Source organism: Neopelma chrysocephalum, unplaced genomic scaffold, assembly GCF_003984885.1.
Source record: "Neopelma chrysocephalum unplaced genomic scaffold, ASM398488v2 Primary Assembly neopelma1_78, whole genome shotgun sequence".
Classification (NCBI taxonomy): Eukaryota; Metazoa; Chordata; class Aves; order Passeriformes; family Pipridae; genus Neopelma; species Neopelma chrysocephalum.
Window position 1 is genome coordinate 2,427,722 of NW_020897739.1, and position 21,981 is coordinate 2,449,702.

Sequence of the window (21,981 nt, forward strand, 5' to 3'; positions counted from 1 at the left end):
ACGGGCCTTTCCACATCCTGTGGGCAGAGAGGAGATGGTGGTTTAGCTCAGGAGGGCTCTCACCACAAGAGGAAAAACAGCAGCAGAACGACAGTGTGCTTTTGTGAGTGGGACAGAATGCTTTGGAGCCCAATTAAACTCCTCTAGTAAACTCGGAGCAGTATTATAAAAGAGTAAATAAAAACCCATGGAAACACACTTCTCCCTCAGCGGTGTGTAAACATAAAGCTGGCACTGAGAGAGCAAAGCAGGGTGGCAGGGAGTGGGCTCTGCCAGCCCGGAGTGCAGCATGCCATTAACACAGGCAAAGCTGCTCAGCCTGGGAAGACTTCCAAAATTAGACCCTGGTGAAGGCTGAACTCTGGGTCAAAATGAAATCTTAATTTTCTCTTACTGCTCTGCTCTCCCCTGGGGACACAGTATGTTATGTGGCCAGGTTAAAAGTGTTAGCAACCTTGCTAGACTTCTTTCCTAGAGGGAAGAGGATGTATATTTATCATATTTAGCTCTTACACTCAAACCTCCATAGCTGAACACTTATTTTCTCTAACAGAAATATGCAAGTACACACAGGAGCACCTGCACATACAGTCCCCGGACCACCTGGAAGAACCTGAGTTTTCCACACATGTTTTTCCTATAGAGCAAGGAAAATCTGGGCAGTTTAGCAAAGCCAGACTCGGCCTGGGCTCTGCAGAGCCCCACTGGGTTTGTGGGGACTTCAGAGGCAGAATGTCTGCAGAATTTCAGGGACTAATATGTCAAAGTTTAAAGTAGCCTGAAGAATTTAGTGGAGATTTAGATGCCTGCAACTGAAATGTAATAATTTTGAGAACAATTGACTGAGATGAATGGCATCTGCTTGGCAGCCATGAAACACTGAGCCAGTGTTACACCCACCAGCACACATAAATCGAGGTGCAATGCCTGGATCATTTTCTTCCCAGATGAAGAAAGGCTTACAGTCTTCATATGATTAAGCTGATCCAAATAAAACAAAATAAAATACTGCTCATAAACAAAAGTGATGTTTACATACAGAAACTAAAAAAATTTGGGCAGAATAGGCTGAAAGAATAAGAACAAACAGGAAACTCATAAGGGATATTCCTTCCTTATTAATATCCTCCCCCTTCCTGGTACTGCTCAGAGGTTTTTTTTGTTTGCATTTCCCACATCCCTTATCTGTGCTTTCAGATACAGAAAGCCACACAACATGCTATAGCTTGAATGTTTGCATTCATCAAAGTGAAAAGTTCTATTAATAAGAACTCAATTATTTGGAAAAGGTTTCCTGGCAGTACAGCACTACCTTTCTGAGTTCTCTTCCAATGGGAATTTTACTTTCTGCAAACCTCATCTGACTTGAAAAAAAAAAAAAAAAAGACAAGTAGATGGTTTGCTGTGACTCCAAAGTAAAGGATTGCAAAGGAATGAGCATGGAAAGTGGAGCCTGTCACAAGCACCTGTGGAACAGTAGGAAGTTATGGTCAGCTTGTGAGTAGTAGCACTAAGACTCCATGTGGGAATACTACTAAATTAACAGCACATTCAGATTAATTGCCCTTTTTTTTTTTTCTCCTGGGGACTTTTTTTGTTTCAATTGCCCAACAGGTATCTGGTAATGCAGAACTGTGGTGCTCAGAGGTCACCCTGCAACGCAGTGAGTTTGATTTGGTGGGGAGGTTTTCTGGTTTTGCAGCTCTTTCTTAGCTGTGCTTCAAAGTGCTGCCTTATTAATTTATCAGACAGGGGTAGAAAAGCAGCTCCAGTGCTCTGACCCCACCACACCCCAATCCTCAGGGAAGGTAGGTGTCTCTTCAGGCATCATGAGCAGTGAGATGACAACATCACACACACACACTTTGAATTTTAACTATCACTAGTAAGGATTAGGAGCAATCCCTGTGAACAACCAATTTTGCTGGCATTACTAAGCCAGACTCGAGGCTGCTTTTAGTTAACTCTAATGCAATATTCATGCCTCAAACCTGATTTTAGCAAGTTCCCTTCCCTTCCCTTCTAGAGAAAGTGTATCACTGGAGGCTCCAAGTCCCCTGTTTGACATCCCCACTCTCACTTAACTCTTGACCACAGGGGAATTTTAACAGGGAATAAGGTAACCCCTCTCTTGCTACTGCCAGCATAAGAGAGTATTGTTAACCCAGTTCATAAGAAATCAGCTTTTCTCCTGTACAGCTTTTCTTTCCTACAAGAATCCTGAAAATAAGGGGTGATTCACTGCCCCTCCAAAGCTGTTTTTGGTGTCTGAACAGGTCACTTATGCAGAAAGGACTTTATTTGAAATATCCTGCTCTTTGGTGCTGATGACTGTGTTTTCCTGGTATCCTTGCTAATCCCTTCCATTTGGCATGACTAGGATTGTTTCTTCTGACATTATTTCCACAGATTCCATGCTGGGTCATGACTATACAGGATAGGCTGCAAATTTGGCACTGAGGAGAGAAAGGGGAAAAGAATAGGAATTACAAAAAGACCAGCTCTGATTTCAATCTTCAGAAAAGGGCAGTTTTTCCTAACTTTTAGCATAGGGACATAATCTGGCTGGTGCTTTGTGCCTAACCTTGAGTAACAGTTATAAGTGACTGCTATATTTAGTTAGAGATGGCTGTTGTTCACAAAACAACTTGCAAAGAAGCTATGCATGTGCCAGCCCTCCAGGATAATGCCATTGCCTTAAAAGGACTAACTTGGGATTAACACAACTAAGAGATGAGACGCAGGAAGCCTGAATGCAGGAAGGCACCAAATGAAAACTTCCTCCGAGAAAATTAAAACATCTCCCTCTCTTCTCTCAGCTAAAGCAAATAACTCAATGAAAGAAACCAACCAGATGGCAAAAAAAGGCAACAAAGGAGCTCTACCATTGGTCAAAGCTGTAACTTCTCTGTTCAGCAGGTCATGCCATACAAACATCCTGCCGTCGCTCCACGAGACTTCCCTTCTCCAAATCCTTTCCCTTGGCCATGGGAAGAGCCTCAGACCCCCCTTGGTCTGGTGTCTCCCATTAGACCAAGAAAGTTGCAACCCACAGGCTCAGTCCTGCAAGGTCTGACCTCCTCCAGTGATCACCAGACTGCACGTGGCACTGTGCCCTATCACATTCCTGCCCGCCCTCCTTGCCTCAGCCCTGCTCCCACCACCTCCAGCCCACGGCACATTTGGAGGCCAGCGTGGACCTTCTGCTCTCACATCAGCAGCCCTTGGACAGGAAGCACCTGGGTGTTTCTCTTTTACAGGGCAGGTGGAAGCGGGGCCGTTGCTGCTGCAAGTGAAAACACAGCGTTAACCAGCATCCTGGCTCCTGGTGGGAAAGTGCTTTATTAATCAAAAAAATATTTTCCACCCCTGTGGTGTCTTACAGGCCTTTAAACTTGCATCTGCACAGATCGGGGGAATTCTTCTGTCATTCTCACAGAAAAGTTAAAATACAGAAACCATTTTTAAACTTCAGGATTTTTTTTTTTTAAATAAGAGTGAGAACTTCAACCTGATTAGAAATATTCTCTCAGCACAGGGTGCTCTGGGCAAGGTAGAATTTCCATCTCATTACATTTCCAGTCCATTGGAGTGGGAAGAATAGGGAGAGCTGGAGCAGCTCAGATTGCTTGAGCAAAATGTATCGCCATACACCGCCTGCTTTTTCTCATTCTAGACTACAGAAGGAGAGAGAGGGGGATAAGATCAGAAATTTTGGGAATCTCATAATCCTAATTACTCAGAAACATGTTGTGGCCATGTTATCCAGCCTTCCCACCATAAGATAGTGTAGGTAAGTATTTGGGGCACCCCATGTGCTTTGCCTACAGCATTGCCATGAACCCAGCTCCTCTTGTATGCAGAGTTTCTCAGGCCATTAAAGCAGCTCCTGACTTTATCAGCAATTTCAAAGTAACAATTTTTCCTTCCTGAAACAAATGACAGCCTGAGACTAAGGAGGGATGGTATTTAGTGATTTATAAAGACAGGCAACTTACTTATCACCAGTGAAATCTTCCCATCATGCCACACATTATCTAAGGGTAGAAAGAAATAGCTATAGACATAGAATGGAATAAGCATTGACTTGGCTGTCACCAGTAGACCCTTCAGGCCTTCAGAAGAAAAAGGCAATTTTAAAATAACAAATTTTTGGCAAGGCACAGAGCTTAAAATACCTGGGAAGTAAAACAGTGTTCAGTCAAAACAAAAAACTTCAAGTCATGGATATGTTGGTGTCACATCACCATGGAAAAAAAAAAAAGAAAGGGACAAAAACTCCCAAAAGACACCAAGCTTTTAAGGAAGAAGTGGGAGCGTTGATATCCATTCCTGGCAAAGCTCAGGGAAGGAAAAAGGCCTGGTTGATTTTAACTAAAATAACTCACCGCCTCAAAGTTGCCTGGGTTACTGCAGAAAGCGTATCCTTTGGGGCAGCACCTGCATTTGGGAAACATACATCACTCCAACAAAACCAAGAGGAAAAGCAACTTACAGGCATTTTATATGCATTTTAAAAGATACAGCATAATAAAAAAAAGGAATACCCCACACTAAGAGAGGTTAGGATTTGTGTGAGTCGAAGTTTAGTCCTGTGCCCAAGCCTGACAAACATTAAAAGCCTGTGACTGAGCAGAGAAAAAAAAGATAGCCCTGCAAACACTATTTTCTTCCTGTGAATAGCCAGTGTTGAATCGTCTGCTCGGGGCAGACAATGCTTGCACAAGCTGTCAGATGATGAGTTAAGCACCACAAACGGCAGGAGCAAACCTGCCTGGTTAGTTGGGGGAAACAGTGGAACTCAATGAACCCGGGGGTTGCTGCCTCCCCCCAGGCACACACAGAAGCTCGTCTGTTCGGGGGATTCACGGCGTCTCTGAGTGTGGGGTGCTCTGCCCACAGCACTGGTCACCTGCTGAGACCTCCCATTGAATTGGGTTACATTATAATTGGATTTTCCGAAGGCACCTCATTAGCATTTTCCATGATCTCACCCTTATTAGCCAAAGCACTAATCAGGAGTAGCGCAGTTACATTGTTTGCTGGTTAAATTATCTGCTGCTGTGGTGTCTGCAGGCCAGCTCCAAAGTCATGCACAGATAAAAACTCCTCTCTCTCTTACAGAGACCCGGGAGTTTATTCTGTAGCCAGTGTTGCAGTCAAACTCTAATTTCAATAGTTCATGGAAAAGCAATTTCCCTCCAGAGGCTGCTCTGCTCAGTGCTTTGCTTGTATTCTCCCCGAGTCCATACTGTGGGTTAGGAATGTCATTGCTTGGATCCGTGTCGGCAGGATCGCTCCAGAGTAAAAGCAGAAAAATCCTTTCCCAGGGACTGTTCCCCATTGAGCCCAAAATCAAATGCTGAACATGTTTAATCCCGTAAGGTTCTTATTTCAGTGCACAGGCCTTTGTATACGGAAGGGAATGGAAATACCTGTTCTAAAAGCAGAAATGACACAGGCAGGCAATCTTGTAGCTGACGACTCTGCACAGCTCCAAAAACTGTTTGTGTGGGAACTTCAATCCACATTAACTACTCCTGAGCCATCAGGAAAGCAGGCAGGACTCTCATATGGCTTCATGGTGCAAAAATCTGATGCTTCTTTCAGGTGGGGTCCCAGCAGGTTCAAGTACCTGTCTCCCAGCACCTGCCTTCTTAAAAGCCTAAAGGGAAGAGGCAATCTTGCCAGTAGATTATGAGGTAATATTTGCTGAACACCCACACACCATAGTTTTCTGAAAAAAATTAATTCATCTAAATACAATTTCACTTAAAAAGCCAGGTTTTATTCTTGGGTTAGAGGGTACACGACGATGTTCAGACTCCTTACAAGAATCATTTGGAAATATAAAGCCATATTCACTGAGAAATTAAACCCATTAAATATTTCTACTACAATTCTTCTGACACGAATAAGTGCACACAGAAAAAAGCATGTGGTTACTTTTCTCCATATAATTCTAGAGCCAAAACAAAATGAGAGCTGACCTGGACTCAGAAAGGGGCACCTTTTACTCGGCCTGGCATCGGTGGTACCCTGTTTAGAGTTACACAAATGTGTTCAAACAGTGAAGCAGATTTCTCTTTTACCAACCAAGAAAAAGATGTCAGAATTCGAGATGATATATCAACAAATCATTCCCTGGAATCAAATAAGCCTTCTCTATAATTCTCAAACAACAACAACAAAAATCACAACACTATTGGGTTTATAAACTTTCGGATTCAAACCAGATGTGACAGTCTGAATCCCCAGTAAGGGCTGCATCTTTTCTCATAAGGCTCTTTAACAGATTCTCATAGGCAGCACAAGCAGCATCTTCAGAACAAAGGGCAGTAACGCTTCCCAGCAGAGTTTAACTGGATCCTGAGGATCACCAGCCTGTATGATCTGCTTTTCTATTGTCCTCGCAGGGATTTCACCACACATAAATCACATGCACTGAAGAGATAAGGAGCTGAGGGCAAAAAAAAACACAGAAGAAAACAGAATAATGAAGTTGCAAGACTTGCTTGCAGCCTCTGGTTCACACTTCTCCACGTCTTGGGCTGTCAGCGCTGGGCTCCCTTCTCCGGGGATGAATCTGCACGAGTAAATCCACAGGAATTATTTTGGGACTGAGAAAAACAACTCACTTGTGATTAATTTCCCTCTGTTTCCTAATGCTTTCACAGACACACCCCTAAAGCCAGTTCTATACATCCCTACAAGACTGTAATCAATTCACTACAAGGGGCAGTAGGAGTGAAGAAGCAAAAGAAGGTAGAGATATCAGAGTGCACTGGTAGTTTCTCTCGACTTTCATCTAGTCCTGATGGTTTATAGAGAGCAAACATCAGGGTCTAATGACCTAAACCCCCCTGTAAAACCTTTGTAGACTTCTAAAAAGCTCAGCTGACATTCAGCAGGGCTCATAGGTGTACCTGGGCACCCAGGAGAGTAGGTAAGTATGACAGAGGGAACAATTAGGCAGCAGTACCTATGGCTAAGCAGGTGTCTGTGGCTCAAAAACCTGTTTGATAGTAGCTCACTCAAGGTAGGAAAAACAAAACCGAAGAAAGGAAATACACTATTGCTGGTGTAACACAAGCCTCCCGAAGTTTCAAAAGATTTTGGAAATGCTGTAACACATCTCTAGTAACACACGTGCAAGTGCACACAGTATTTCACTTACAGGAGAAACATTAAGAGTGAAATATTTCCAGCAGGGTTTTGAATTCGCCTGGGAGAGTTGCCCTGCAGCTGCTACACAGTAACCCCCTCACTCACTTCAAACCCACAGGGCTGATGAGATCCAAATGGACACCACAGAAAACCTGGTCCAAAAGGGTCACATTTGTGCAAGGTAGATAAAACTGACTTTTAAAAGCAATGCCTTTCCAAAACAGGCAACTTGACAGGTTCTGCAGTTAGAAACCACAGGTGTGCTAATGGCCTTTCTGTTACATTGCAGTAGCAGAAATCAAGCTGTACCAGTAAAAATCCTGACAATAATCACATTTTCATTCCCACTGGGGATGGCAAAGCTGCTAATTAAATCTGTCTTGACTACTTGGGAGCACTGGTAATTTCTCATGTAACATATGCACTGAGAACAGGCTAATACCAAAAATTTTTAGGGTCTGGGATTTTTTCCAGGAAAATTAAGATGTCAATTAATTGACATTTTTCTTTTTTCCTGTCTGGTTTTCATTGAAGATCTCCACAAATCCATTTTTCAGTTTTTTCATTTTTATTCCCTCTCCCTACAGATGTCATTATTTTCAGTGGAAAAACCCCTCCTCCTCTTCCAATTAGCTGTAATTATAACAACATTAGCAGCAAATTAGGTACCTTGAGGGCAAAAATCTGGAAAGCAGTAGAGTGTGGAAAGGGAACAGGAGATGAGATTATAATGAAAGTAAGTGGGCACATCCTGCTGCTTCATGTGCTCATCTGGGCATCTTTAGGGCTTTGCAGGTTGATTTCTGCTTTCCCAAATTGTGCCAAGATTAAGCAAAGGGCTATATTTTGGCTTGTCCCTGCGCCTGGCGTGACTGGATCCAACATAAAACATACAGCTCAGGTCACAGAAATCCATTACTTATATCTGATGTTCTGAAGGGGTGACTGGGGTCCTTAAATACATGTGCTGAGAATCTTTCTGCCAAGAAAACAAATGCAGCAAGATTAATTTTGAAAGAGGAAAAGGCAGTACATGCCAGCAGTTGTGGCATGCAAAAGGGTTCTTGCTCTGAGTAGGCTTCTGAGCAGTAAACCTCTTTTCCAGAGAATTTTGCATTTAAAAAACTGGGTTCAGGGAAAATCTCCATAATCAATCTTTTTTTTTTTCAACTGTCTTTTCAATTTTGCACAGTTGGATAAGGAAGGAAGTCAACACTCCTCGCCAAATGAAGTGACATTAAGTACATTTGCTGGAAATCTTTCCGCCTTGCTCCTTACGAATTAAACTGGAATCACTCAAAAAGCCCAAACAGAACCACACAACCAAGAACAAAAAAGCTCAGAAGCCAGTTCCAGCAACACTGAGGGAGCACAGAGAGACTTAGGAGCTCATGTCCCTCCAAAAGCAGCGTTGCTGGTTGAACAAGGCTAAGCTGGAAGAATTTAGGCACAGTTTAGGACTGGGCTTCCTGCACAGCAAAGTACCCATGGAGGGACCAGCCCAGAGGTGGGAAAGAAGAGTTATTCTGTTGGAAATACATTGCTAATGCAGTAGGAAAATACCTCATAATCTTCTTCCTTAATCTCTTCCTGTCTCCTATCACTTGCCTTTCCCTCTTTACTGGGACCTTCAAGGAAACACCTTTGGTTTTTTGGATGATTCCCCCTAATCCTGCTTTGCAGGTGGTTGTCCTATGAGGATTCCCTGAGTGGTCTTTACCTGGCAGCCTGATCTCCACAGCAACCCACCTATGGAGCATGGTTGGACACAAAATGTTCTTATCCATCTTTCCCCTGCCTGCTTTCAGATGGAATATTTAATGTTTAGGAAGATATGGAGAAGAAATACTTATGTTCACAGAGAAGCTGAACTCTGGCATGAGTTATCTGAGTTTTTAAGCAGTTTTTTGAGGGCAGTTTTTCTTTCTCCTTTCACCTCATTCCTCTCATCCTTCCTATATTCTGATGAAGTTATTTCCAGCTAATTAAAAAATGTCAGATCCAAACCATCACACCACCCTGAGAGTTCAGTGCTGGACACAACATTGCTCCACAGGCTTGTGCTTAAGTGATCCTCTGCCAACTACCAAAACACATCTCTGGGGACAATAGTAGTCTGGAGAATAAACTTATAAAAAATATGAGTTTCTCAATTCATTTCACTTCTGTTCAGCTCTAAAGCTACAACCTGTGATCTGTATTTTATAATTACTTCTTAAGAAAAAATGCCCAGTGTCAAAGGAAAATTTGTTAAGGAAAACTTAAGGCTTTTCCTTAGAAATATCAATTTACTGAAATAGCATTCCTAAAGGAAACTGCTTCATGCCTAAAAGTTGCTGCACTGCTGATTTGTTTTTCTATAATGAAGCCCTAGCTCAGCAGAGATAAGATTTATTGGTCAGTTTATCATCTAATGAGAAAATGAAGGATGAGAAATGAGATTCAGGAATGCTGCTGCACATACTGGCTCATTTAAACCCCCCATTGTAATCAGCGCTCGCACAAAATAGAACAAAGAAATTGGAACATTGGGATACTTTGTCATCACATATTCTTGGGGTTTCTATCTTTGAAACCTTTCTCAAAATACTTACATGCAGATCTAATAGAGACCACTATATATAGTATATGAACCCAGGCTAGTGACTTTTAACTGATAGAAGCTGGACTTCTGTGTGATCAATGGCTAATAAAATCATCTTTGTTTTGTCAGCCAAGATAAAAAGAGCCCTAAAGATGTTAAAGCAGACACCCAGTGCTATGATGGGACTCATTAAGAAATGAGGGACTGACGGAAAAAAGGGCAGGGAAAGTCTCCAAGTGTCCTACTCACTGTCCCATTGACAAAGGAGGTATTTGGATGTTCTGGGCAAGGAACAGTAATAGAAAGACAGGGCATGGATTTTTAAAAGGTTTTTTTTCAGGGAGCCAGAAGTCAAGTCATAGTCAAGCAGGGGAGAAGAACTCTCTTTCCTCAGATCCCCTTAATGCACTGCCCCGGCCCACGGCTGCAGTTGGTGGCCTTGTTTCATTCCCTGTTACAAATAACCTCCCTGTATCCTCTGGTGCAATAAATCACTTCAAGTCTAAGTGGGAGGAACAGCAAAATTAATCTCCTGTTCTCTCCTGCAGTCACAGCTCTACTTTCCCTGTGACCACATCAGAACCCTCCACACAGTTGCCATGTAATTACAGGAAGCTCATCAGCCATCTTGGCAAGCTCCATTCTCACCCTACCCTCTCTTCTGGGCAAATGTGGACAACAATAAATAGCAGAATAGTTCCTCTGTAGCCATCTTCTTCTTCTAGATGTTACAAAACAGCTTCTGGACTCAGCAGTCCCTGCCACTCCCTATGGTACCCACTCACACCATGGAGTAGCAGACTCCCATCCAGAAGAGATTCCTTGTGCTCCCTGGCATCCATCTTTTGAGTGGTCTGAAACAAGAACTTCAAAACAACCAGGAATGGTTTCAAGTCCAGGTACAAATATTAAATACTCCTCCTGGTTTCCACAAAAAAACCCAACAGTTTGTACTGACACTGTAGCAACTATTTAATTCTGTTCATTTACATGGCTTTTTTTCCACACTTGGCACCCTGAACTATCAGAGCAGATCAAGAACAGCAATGGGCATTTTGCCCTTAAGGTGAAACGACATCCTGAAGCCTGTACTTTGTTACCAAGGACTTCTAAACCCATGCTGGCCCCCAGGTTCAGCACATCATCATATTCGGTCTTAGCTGGAACAACAGAAGCTCTAAGGAGAATTCTGAGAACATCTTTTCTTTAGGACTATTACCAGGTGTTTAATGGGGCCAATGTGTGATCCTATAATGTGTAATAGAGACGTTTTATGAATTGCAGTGAAGCTGAAAGCCGTAGCATAGGTGGTGTTACATTAGAAACCTCGCCTGTGTTGTTCATACCCCAACCTCTCCAAGGCAAAGCTGCCACATAAGCACTCGGCAGATAGATAGGAAAGTTTGCTCTGCATGCCTCAAAGGCCTCCACTTAAAATAAAAGTACATTTAATATGTGCTCTGAACAGCTGCTGTCTTACCATCTGCCTTGTGCTGCACATCTGGCGGAAGCTGGTCAGGAACATACCACTGATAGTCTGGCTGCACAGAACAATAAAACATTATTGCAGCAATATGGCCTTCACAGGCACTTCAAACAGAAGAATAGTGACATGATAAAAACATAATTGTGCTGTGAAGCTTTTCATTAGTCGTACAAAAGTAGTTTACAAAAAAAATCTTATATTTAGCTTTATGTTTCCACTGATCCAAGTCCCTCAGCTTGCTTCCTTTTCTATGGCACGGGGTTTAGATGCTGCACCCATCAGAAATGTTGGTGTAAACCTTTCTAGGTCCCACAAATCAAAAGAAACACTCACAGAACCAAATGAGATTTTAAAAGAGCTGGGGATTAAAGTGCAGAAGATACCAGCAGGCATCTCTGTACTAAAACACCTCAGAGAAACCTGGTACACCTGCCAGGTGAAGCTGCTCCAGTTCGAACACACCTGTAACATGCTTCAGTGGGACAGGAATTAGCCATGGAATGAAGTTCCCTCCCTCTCTCCCTTTCCTCACAGCACTAGCTGTTATCAAATAACTTATTGAAAATATTGTGAGGTAGAAAATATTCCCATCTTTCTTATAAGAGGAAGTATTGGGAAGGTTATGTCTATGCAAATGCAGTTCTGTCCAGGGAAATCTTGCAAGAAAGAAATAGTGCATTATAGTTTATACCACACACTGTGGTAAATTAGCTGCAAACTACCACTAGAGAAAACAACTTTGGGACCAGACATTTCAGGTTAGGCTATCTGTGGTGTAAGAGTACATGCAAGCTTGTCAAATTTCAGGTAATTGCTGCTTCAGATCAGCTAAACTGGAAAAATAATTCTCGTTTTGCAGAAATTACTTTGACAAAATCCTGAGTCATGCCAAGGGGAATCTTACAGATTCCAATCTATAGGCAACAAATATCAGAGAATTCTAAAGAAGTTTTGCCTAAATTAAGATGGCAGGATGAAGCTGTAGATACAGAAAACAGATTTAACTTTTGTGTTTTGCTGTCACCCGCACTTACAGAGCAGTGATCACTCTCATCCTTCAGGACAGAAGGAGCTGTTGTATTTTCACTTCAGTTGTACCGTTCACAGTAATTGTTAACTAATTCCGTGCTTATGGGCAATCAAAATAGGCTTTGATACAGAGCAAGGCTGCATTGCTTTCAGCACAGGTAGTTTTCTCATCAGTGGCTCAAATTACATTTATTTGCTATTGGTTTTTTTGAGTTTCTGGTAGATTTTCTGTTCTCTGATCAACTCTTCTCTTTCATAGCTACTTGCACCACACAAACTTGAATGAATTTCAGAAACAAGACTAAACAAAATGTTTCCACTACCAGTGTAAAGAGGAAAAAAAAAGTGCAAGATATAAAAAGACCGAAAAAGCAAAAGCACAGACTAAACACCCAGGATTAAGTATCAGGACACTCATTAAATTCTAACACCTTCCTTCATTGCTAACAAATTGCTCAGGGAGGCTCCCAAAGCTCAGAGCAGCAAGGCTGCACTGGCCCAGGCACAGCATTTCAAACAAGGGTCAGGATGGAACGAGAAGTCACAAAGCAGCGAGGCAAAGTGACCCCGGAGCTCCGGCAGGAATGGCAGAGCCGTAAACCTGGTGATCCCTCACAGAACTAGAAACCCAGATGATGGAAGTTCAGGGAGAAGAGCCAAAATAATCTGGGCCAGTGTCCAAATTGCAGTGAAAAACATTCTGCAATACTTCCAACTTTGATAAATAGGCAGATAAGCACACTCCCGAAACACACAAATTACTTGTCCGACCACAGCCTTTCCATTGGATTTCTGCAGTCTGAAAGCCTTACATGCATTTTTCAAAAGGCTATAACTTCCCAAATAATGAGCATCTTTCCATATGTGACAGCTTTACAGCCAGAAACAGGCACTGAGTATTTAAAATGACATTCACCATGTTTAAATGCATTCTCACTAGATTGGAACAAGCACAGCTCACTTAGATAACCCAGAGCACTTCTTTGAAGCAGTATTTTCCTTGAAATAGATAACTCCCCCTCACATAACCTGCTCCAGTGCAAAGCTATTCTTCCTCGTGCTGAGGAAGACAGGACTCTGTTGTGTGCCAGGAAAAAAGGCAAGTTTCTCATGGTGTTAGCCACACTCAGGTACACCTTCCACTTCTGCTGATTTGGTTTTTATTATCGTATTATTTTATTACTGTAGGTTAAAGGGTCAGAACTGGGCTCCAGAGAGCAGACCCATAATCCTGAATGTGGGTAGCTATACAGTTAGAAAGGGCTGTGAATGAGTGTTGTAAATTTATCTAAGGAATCAGCAAGACTCCAATCCAACAACTTTCATTTTCTAATTAACCTACAAATGTTCCTTACAATAAAACAACCCCATTTTTCTTCTGAATGGCATTATAGATTAATAGTGTTTGACAAAGTAAATTTGATATTGATCTGGAACTAACAACAAACTATGAAACCACAAATTCAGTTGCTGGTGTTGATGGTGCTGTGATAGCACCAGTTATTCAGTGGTCACCATGCCAAGAGAAAATCAGTGTCCTTGAGACACGAGAAGCAGTGGGAATCTTACCAAGTGCTGCTGCTGATCATGTGCCCTGCAAGGCCCTGGTTGTACTCGAGGATCTGCATAGTGAAAAACCATCCCACACCTCCCATAATTCACACAGGGTGAGAGGAAGAGTGGAGGTGGGTAACTGGGCCTCTCAGGCTGTACTGGGAGGTCTTTTGTCTGTCACAAAAATAAGAAGAAATGCATCATCAGCAGGATACAATGACCGACAGAATAGTCAAGCACAAATTCATCAATGAAAAGCAACGAGGAAGAAACCCTCCTCTCTCAGCATTGGGTCACAATGCTGCCTGTTTAGCCCCTCCTGACTACTTATTGTTTAAAAATTATTTAAGAAAGTGCCACGCCAGAGTCCTGGTACTTTTTATGTGAGGAAAATATTGGTTTCAAGATATGACAAGCGCATTTCTGGGTGTGTTCTATATTCTGGTATTCTATATCTTCATTACAGACAATAGCTTTCGATAATTTGAAGCAGAACTACATGGACAGTTGCATGACAAGAAAAGTAAATAATTTTGGTATAGGACCAAAGTCAATGGCCTCAAGGTTTAGGCCTGCCTTTTCTTTAGGCCCTCTGCATTACAGTAAAGTCAACAGGAATTTGCTTCAGGACAGAGGAAGGAGGGGTAAAAGATGATTAACATTCTGTGATTCTGTGAGTCACAACTAAACGATTTGACTTAAGAAAACAAACTAATAAATATTTTGTATGGTTGCTCTCATCTTTAAAATCCTTCACAAGCTCTGTTTAATCAAATCCTGAGCAAGGAAGAGACAAACAAGAAGATCTCCAGTGTGAACTGTGGATGCACTGCAGGGACAGACAAGCTGTACATACATGTTACACAGCACCTGTACAGCCCTTCAGGTGTCAGCATTTCTCCTAATCCTCCTGGGGAGGAGTGGGAAAGGCCTTTTAGCCCTATTTTTAGACCCCCCTATTCACTGCCTCTGATGCTACAGCAAGACCTTACTAGTACTGATGCTTGGGCTAGTTGAGAATAAGTCAATACTGAAGTTTCTGTTTCACAACAATGTCGGGGAGGACAATAAATCATCATAGAACTTGTTGGTAACCGGCCATTCTTTTAAAACATTGCACAACTTTGTCAAGACAGGAAACCTCGAAATTTCGTCATTTTTTTTAATGGGGATTGAGAAAGCTCAGAGTTTTGCATGCCATGATTTTACTATGGCTTCCTACTGACACTACTTTGAAGAGATAAAAAGGATGTTGCAAGAAAAAATTATTGCGGCGGCTGCTCAGCTCATTTGTATGGAGCCCATTTTGTTCCTCGGTGATATTACCATCCCTGTAATTCAATTGCAGAGGTCAGGGTTAACTAGAGAAGCTCTTTATTTCAAAAGTTTGTTTGATGTTATAACTCTTATATCAAGTGCCAGTGAAACAATCAAAGTCCTCTGGACTTGTTTTTGGTAATTCCACACCCCCCCGCCTCCATTTTAAGATATGTTTGAAAAGTTTTTTGCAATAAATACTCCCTTCATCTACTCGTTTTGGAAGCCTCCTCTAATCGTTTCTCATCTTCTTGCTGCATTACTTCAGAATGATTTCATCCCAGGTGGTGACCTCATATAAAATCCAATGTCAATTAATGGAAGCCAGAAAGCTTTGAGTTGCGTGGAAAGTGAGAAAACAAAAATAAAGTGCACATGTGCTGGCAGTGGGAGCTTTCTTTTGCCTCATACCTGAGAGCTGAGTTTATTCAGTTGAGACTGCAATCTCTCATTAGCTTTCTGCAATGCTTCTTTCTCCTCGTTGAGTCTTTCTCGGTCAGATCTCTCCTTTCTGAAGTCTTCCTCGTATATTTGTACCTGCAATTGTTAATATCAAGGATGGGAATTTCAGCAGAGCCATTTCATCCACTTTTGTTGTCTGGTGGCTTTTTAAACACTGCCCAAGCAGCGGAGTGCATTCCAAAGGGACCCCTCCTCTGGACAATCAAAGTTTGCCTTGTCTTTTTTCTACAAAATTACAACTAATGACTACTCTCCAATGGCACCTGTCAATCAAAACAGTCCACAGCTTCAGTATTTGTAGACCCTTGAAATTTAAAAGGCTGACTGGCAAATATCAGTTTTAAATATTATAAACCAGACAGCAAACACTACTATCAAGCTTTTTAAGGGATTAACAGTACCAGGACAAAGATTTTACCAACACTTTTTGCGGTTTTCTCTTCCCTCCTGTACCTCAGGTGCAAGCAATTGGGGAATAACCTCCCCACCCCAATGGAGAAGCAGAGGGGAATGCAATGTACACAATTCAAAATGCAAATACAGATGTTTGACCTGGTTCCTAGAAGATAAGCTTCTGCTGAGGGGTGGAATGGTTTAGCTGTTTTTATGTCCCCAGGAATCACAGTGCTTCATCCCTCCAAAAAATGTCTGACCACCCCAGGCTCAGGCAGCAAGAAGCGAAGCACAAATCTGTCAATTATTTGGTGTTAAGCTGACTGGCTGAATTCTCCAGCTAATGGGCAGGAATTCACCCAGTGAGGAGCTGGCGGTTGGTGGCACTTCTGCTGACAAACAACAGCAAGGCATGTCTGGGTGGGAACCACCACCAGAACTTTCAGAAGCCCTTTCATGTCCTCTTGGTTGCTCCCTAAAGCTGCTGACAGTCTGTTTCCAAAGGCCTTGCTCGCTGTGGCTCATGCCCTGCCCATCAGATAGATCCAGTTTTCCTTTTGCTGGCAGCAGGACTATGACTTCACAGAAGGACTAAAGAAATGTTAATACCTCAGGGGAAGAAAAAAGTCAACACAGGGCTCTAAAAATTATTTTCACAACTTGCCTGTTGCAGCTAATTTTTGCAAGGGTTTTTTTGGACCTGATGGTCCCCACTAGATAGAACCTCCTTCCTGAATAACACCGTGGAAAAGGAACAAAGGCTTTCTGTGTGGCTGTGTGGGGACTCTGCTCCACAGCCCATGTGTGGAGAAGGCCTGCACACCCCTGACCCTCCAAGGCAGAGGCAAAGCTGAAATCTCTGTGTTCCTTGTCCAGCTACACACTTCCCCCCTCAGTATTTCCTCATTTCTTCTCTCCTGATTCTGTCCCACCTCCCTCCCTCTCACTCCCCAGCCGTACAACCTGCTGAAGCTGCAAGGGAACCCCTTTGGCACAGAGGGGGACACCTCCCAAGAAAAGAATGCCTTCATCTCTCCTGTCATGACCAGGGCTGGGCTGATGACAACCAAGCTCTGGTGAGACCCTGCCACATCACTGTTTGTCCCAGTAGTCCCCTCTCCATACAGTTACAGCCTCCTGCTCCACTTTGTGTACAAGCCAGTCTGGGCTCACTGTACTGATTTATACAACTAGAAGAATACATTCATAACATAGATACCCCATGAGAATTCTGAAAAAAAAATTGGTTTACTCTATTTTATTGTGTAGAATGAAATAAGTTATTACTGTACAATCAAGTGCAGGATTTTGTTCTCCGGCATGTGGCAAGCATTACATTAGAGAGCAAAATTTGGCTCTGCTGTCAAACGTGACAGAAACAAGTATTTTATTCCCATTGAATAAAATTCACATTCTGATCACATCCATTTGTGTGTCAATAACGTTAACCCTAACACTGTCCAGACCCAAAATGTAAAATTATCAGAAAACTATAATGCTTTTTAAACAGGTTCTTTCATATGGAAAGAAAGGCAGTGCACAAAGCACTTGAGTACAAAGATTTAAAAATAAATAAATACACATCTACAGAGACTGGGACGTAGGTTATGGATGCAAATGTTTCGCCTCGCGCTTTGAAAAACTGCAATGCCAACGTTCTAGTTTTCCAAGACTTCCTTTCAAAAACTCTGCATAGCAAGTCTGCCAGGCACAATTCTTGGGAGACAAGGCAAAATTATGCTGTGTGAAATCCATCCAGCCTTACTTCCAGCTGCTCTTACCTGCTGTCTCAGCACTTCAAGTTGGGTTCTCATCTCCTCAATGCTGTTCCTGTCACCCTTCCCCGGGGGAGTCCCAAGGACAGGCGAGTTCTGCTTTTTCAACACGTCCAGAAGGGTCTGTAACATCAAACAGCAAAAATACTGAGCAGAGATTCATTACATGAAAAGGAAAAAATATCCTTTTAAATTCTTAGAAAGAGGTTTTCCCTTCACTTGCATTTGCCTCCATTATATACCCTGGATATAAACCCCATGAATAACATATATCCATGACTAGGTCCACACTTTCAAAGATATCACACTACATCCATGAATTTGAGTCAGTGTCATTTAGGGGACTGTGCTTTTACTTATAACCATATACAATATTTACTCATGGAAATCACAGCTGCAAATCTCATCCATAAACACCATTTCCCTGTGCAAGTTGGAATTCAGGAAAACAGACAGGTGTCTAAACTCAGCTGAGGCCAAAAGCGAGCAAAGAAACCCCAAGAAAATAAAAGCAATATTTAAAGGTGGCCTAAAAATGTGACTACGGGAAAGTCAGACTGAAACATTTTTTGTACTTAAAGTACAGATTTCTTCAACTGGAACGGAGCAAATGCTCCTGTTTGAGAGGACGTTGTGTAGTCTCCGTAGCTTGTCACTAGAGGGAGTTAGGAATACACACAACATCGTACCACTCTGGCTCAGTTTTACAGTGAAATTCTGCCACAGCTCTTTGCAGATTTTGTTTATTTTTAACAGCATTACACATTTCTCCCTGGGACAGGAACAATTTTTAATTAATTATTAAAAGGCCAACCAAAAACAAGCCCTTCCCATGGAAGATATAGAAAAGGAAGGCTTTTTACCTGATGAACTTCTGTCCCTAAGGATTGTGCAGAAGAGAAATTGTTCCATGTCAGTACATAAATAAGGCTGAACTTCAACATGGGAGTTTGAAGATACAGATACCTGACTGATTAACTTTCCTTTTGTTCCTTTTTAAACCACTTTTTAATACCTTTTTGAGGAGGTTCTACATCTCAGGATTATGGAGGGGAAAAAAATAAATATCCAGAAAATTCAATATTCAAAAGGTTTACAGTAGAGAAAAATAAGGTGAAGATTATTTGGAAGCAGTACTGTGAGACTTTGTTTTATCATTTCAAATAAAGGAAGTTGTTTGATTTGTAATAACTTCAAGTGGCTGAACCTGCAATAGCAGGGGACTAGACTTAAAAGGATCCCTTACAGTCTTATGTGCATTCCTGACATGAGATATGAAGGATGCAGATACACAGAAAATCAGTAAATTACTGTTGGGAAAGTGTGTTACATGAATCGATGCTTCATTTAAAACAATGTTCTATTTACCCATCTCTCTTATTCCAAGCACATCATAAGGCAGCAAAAGATAACACTGAAATAAGTTGTTTCACAAAACAATGTGAATGAACCTTGAATGAAAGTTACACTGAGGCTTTGAGCGAGTCCTGTCAATGCATTTCAAAAAGAGCTAGAGGTCATATGTTCTGACAGATTTTTTTATTATGGCAAACATTATGATTTTGGGCTTGACTTTTGCACATCATGGCCCTTTAGCTTGTTAAAGCACTTAAAGTTACACAGCAATGGTTACTGCAGTGCATTTCCTCAGGAAGTGTTTGTGGTTCACCATGAAATAAAAAATTGTTAGAAAACACCCACTGCTTTATGTGATCTTTTGATTAAACAAAATTACATTTATTACTTTCCCTCAGTTAAAAAAAAAATCCCAATTAGCTATTTAATGGCAATTTCCTCGGTGAGACCTAAATACATATAATACTTATAGGCATGAATATATATATATGTGTGGGTACAAACAGTAAGACAGGACTGTGTCTTGTGAAGAGAAGCCATTATTCTCAAACACAGAACATAAGTAAAACAACAGTTTTAAAACTGTGTGACTTCTTTTTAACCACGGTGCACAAAAAGTCATCTTTGTGCCATTTCCCTTTTGTTCTAAGGAGGGAGGATGTAGAAAGAGCTTAGAAATGACATGTAGAGTGGTTTCAGAGGAGAAGCCAAAAACTCTCTTAACTTTCCTCTTTGCAATGCAGCCCTACTACCTGCCAAGAACAGGTATTAGCTCAAGTTAGGTCTTGCTTTTTTCCCCAATTCCCAAAAGCTGATCATGGTTTGCTACCTTGTTCACCCAGGATGGAAAAGATGGGCACCTGGTAGTGTCACTGCCTGACAAGAGAGCTCCTGGAACTAAAGGAACAGCTCCTGGTCAGCAGCTCACTGCTGCTCCTACCTTATTGAGACGGCTTATTTCCCCCTCATAGTGCTCTTTCTTTCTGGCCATGGAGGCGTTCTTCTGCTTCAGCAGCTTGTTCTCCTCCCTCATCTCATGGAGGGCTTCACTGAGGGCTTTTGTTTCTTTCTGGGGTGCAAAAAAGCACAGAGAGATGCTGCTGAAGTGCAGATGGAAGTGTTTTTCAAGAACAGTTTTCAGAGTATCTTCTACCTGACAGATGTGCTGCGTTTTTTGTTATCCCAAGCACAGTTGGGAAGGGAGGCAACAGGAAGGCAGATTGATAGGAAGCCCAGATATGATAAAGTCTGAAGACATTGTTGTAACCACTCACCACATGATGGGACAGAGACAACATACCAGGCTAAATCCCTGCTCTCTGCAGTCACACAAAGCCGTGAGAAAGCTGGCAGGCCAAGCAGGGCAGAATCATACAGACAATTATCCCAGGCTTGCATTTCTCATGTATTCACAGTATAAGGCCAGGGCTAAATGCTGGAGGAGTCCCAGCCATTCCCAATGCCATACAACACTAAAGACAAAACCAGATCTCAGTGTCACATAGTCTTAAGGCTTTATTCACTACAGGAGAGATGAGACAGGTCTCAGCCCACTCTAGATTTACCATGCAACCAATCAAGGCTTGAAAATCTACCTTTTTTTGACCCCATCACAGTCATTGAATTTCAGCCTGACCGTTCCTAGTGCATATGCCTGCACTGTTGCCTTCCCAGCAAACTACCAGGAAGATGTCCCTACTTGCAACACGAGCCTTCCAAGATGGTACTGTAAGAATTATTAAGGCACATTTGCCAACCTGTAAGTTTGACTCTCTTATTCTATGGCTTTCACAGTGGCTGTTTTGGATTTACAGTGAAGGGAGCTGAGATCCACATCAGATCCTGAAGCAAATGGCATCCCATAAGCTTCCTTTGCAGGGTAACATGTTCCTCACTAGCCCACTCTTGCCAGACTGGTCTTGGAACAAAGCTGTTTGGACATATGAAACATAACAGCTTTTTTACAAAAGAAAAAGAAAGTATTTCAAATAGTCTTCTGCAGCTGCTTTATGTGAATAAAAAAATCGAGATCAAGCAATCACATGCACAGGACACCATATGAATGGTATCTTTTCCCAGCTCCTAGGACACATTCTCCTTCTCAAAGGCTGGCACCTCCAGGAACATGAACATTAACAATGAAGCATCTCCAGTTTTTTCAGGTTTTTGAATAATCTGAATTCTTACATCTTATTGCTCCTTATTCAACACTGAATCTTAGGTGTTCTGACACCGAGATTTTCCAGTGATTAGGCTGGTCTTTAATTCCTGTCTATGGGCACCTAGACATGCCCAGAGAGAAGAAAAATAAATAATTTTTAAAGAAATTGCTGATCTAAGGCTGAAATTCCATGCAGGTTAACCTGTCCCCATAAGAAATTTTTGGATTACATTGTCATTTATTTCATTATTCAGGTAGGTATGTAGTAAAACATTTTGCAGAGTGTACTCTCATCCTTAAATTTATAAAAAGGCAGTTAGGGCTATTTTTCCCAGATATCCTATATTAAAAGGCGGACAGTAATATGAAGAGGAAGATGGATTGTCTGACATTGAATCCACACTCAGAGCAAATATAGGAAGTGATTCAGCAAGTACATAATGACATTGTTTCCTTTAAAACATGTACAGAGTCCCCTTGGTTGGAAATCAAGTATATGCTTAGCTAGCATTAATTGATAAGCAGGTAGGATGAATGTTCAGCTTATGCAGATACAAGCTGAGGGCTTTGCATTTCTTTTCCTGCAGCAGGTAACTCACATCTTATCTGAGCCTGGAAGTGATGTGCTTGCCACTTGTTTGCAGGTTTGCTTCAAGTTACCAAGTGAATAGAGAAGCTCAACCTCAGCCATCAGATC

The 21,981-nt window shown here is 41.9% G+C and overlaps 1 protein-coding gene across 1 annotated transcript; it reads right to left on the reverse strand.

The window, feature by feature from the left end:
• Positions 1 to 5,766: 5,766 nt before the first annotated feature.
• On the reverse strand, positions 5,767 to 20,192 carry LOC113970668 (TNFAIP3-interacting protein 3-like; the record flags this gene model as incomplete). Its single annotated transcript, XM_027689804.1, has 6 exons — positions 5,767 to 6,586; positions 11,232 to 11,292; positions 13,836 to 13,994; positions 15,549 to 15,674; positions 17,774 to 17,890; positions 20,064 to 20,192. Coding segments are annotated over 6 exons (624 nt in total), but the record flags the coding sequence as incomplete, so codon positions are not given.
• Between the last annotated feature and the right edge of the window lie 1,789 nt (positions 20,193 to 21,981).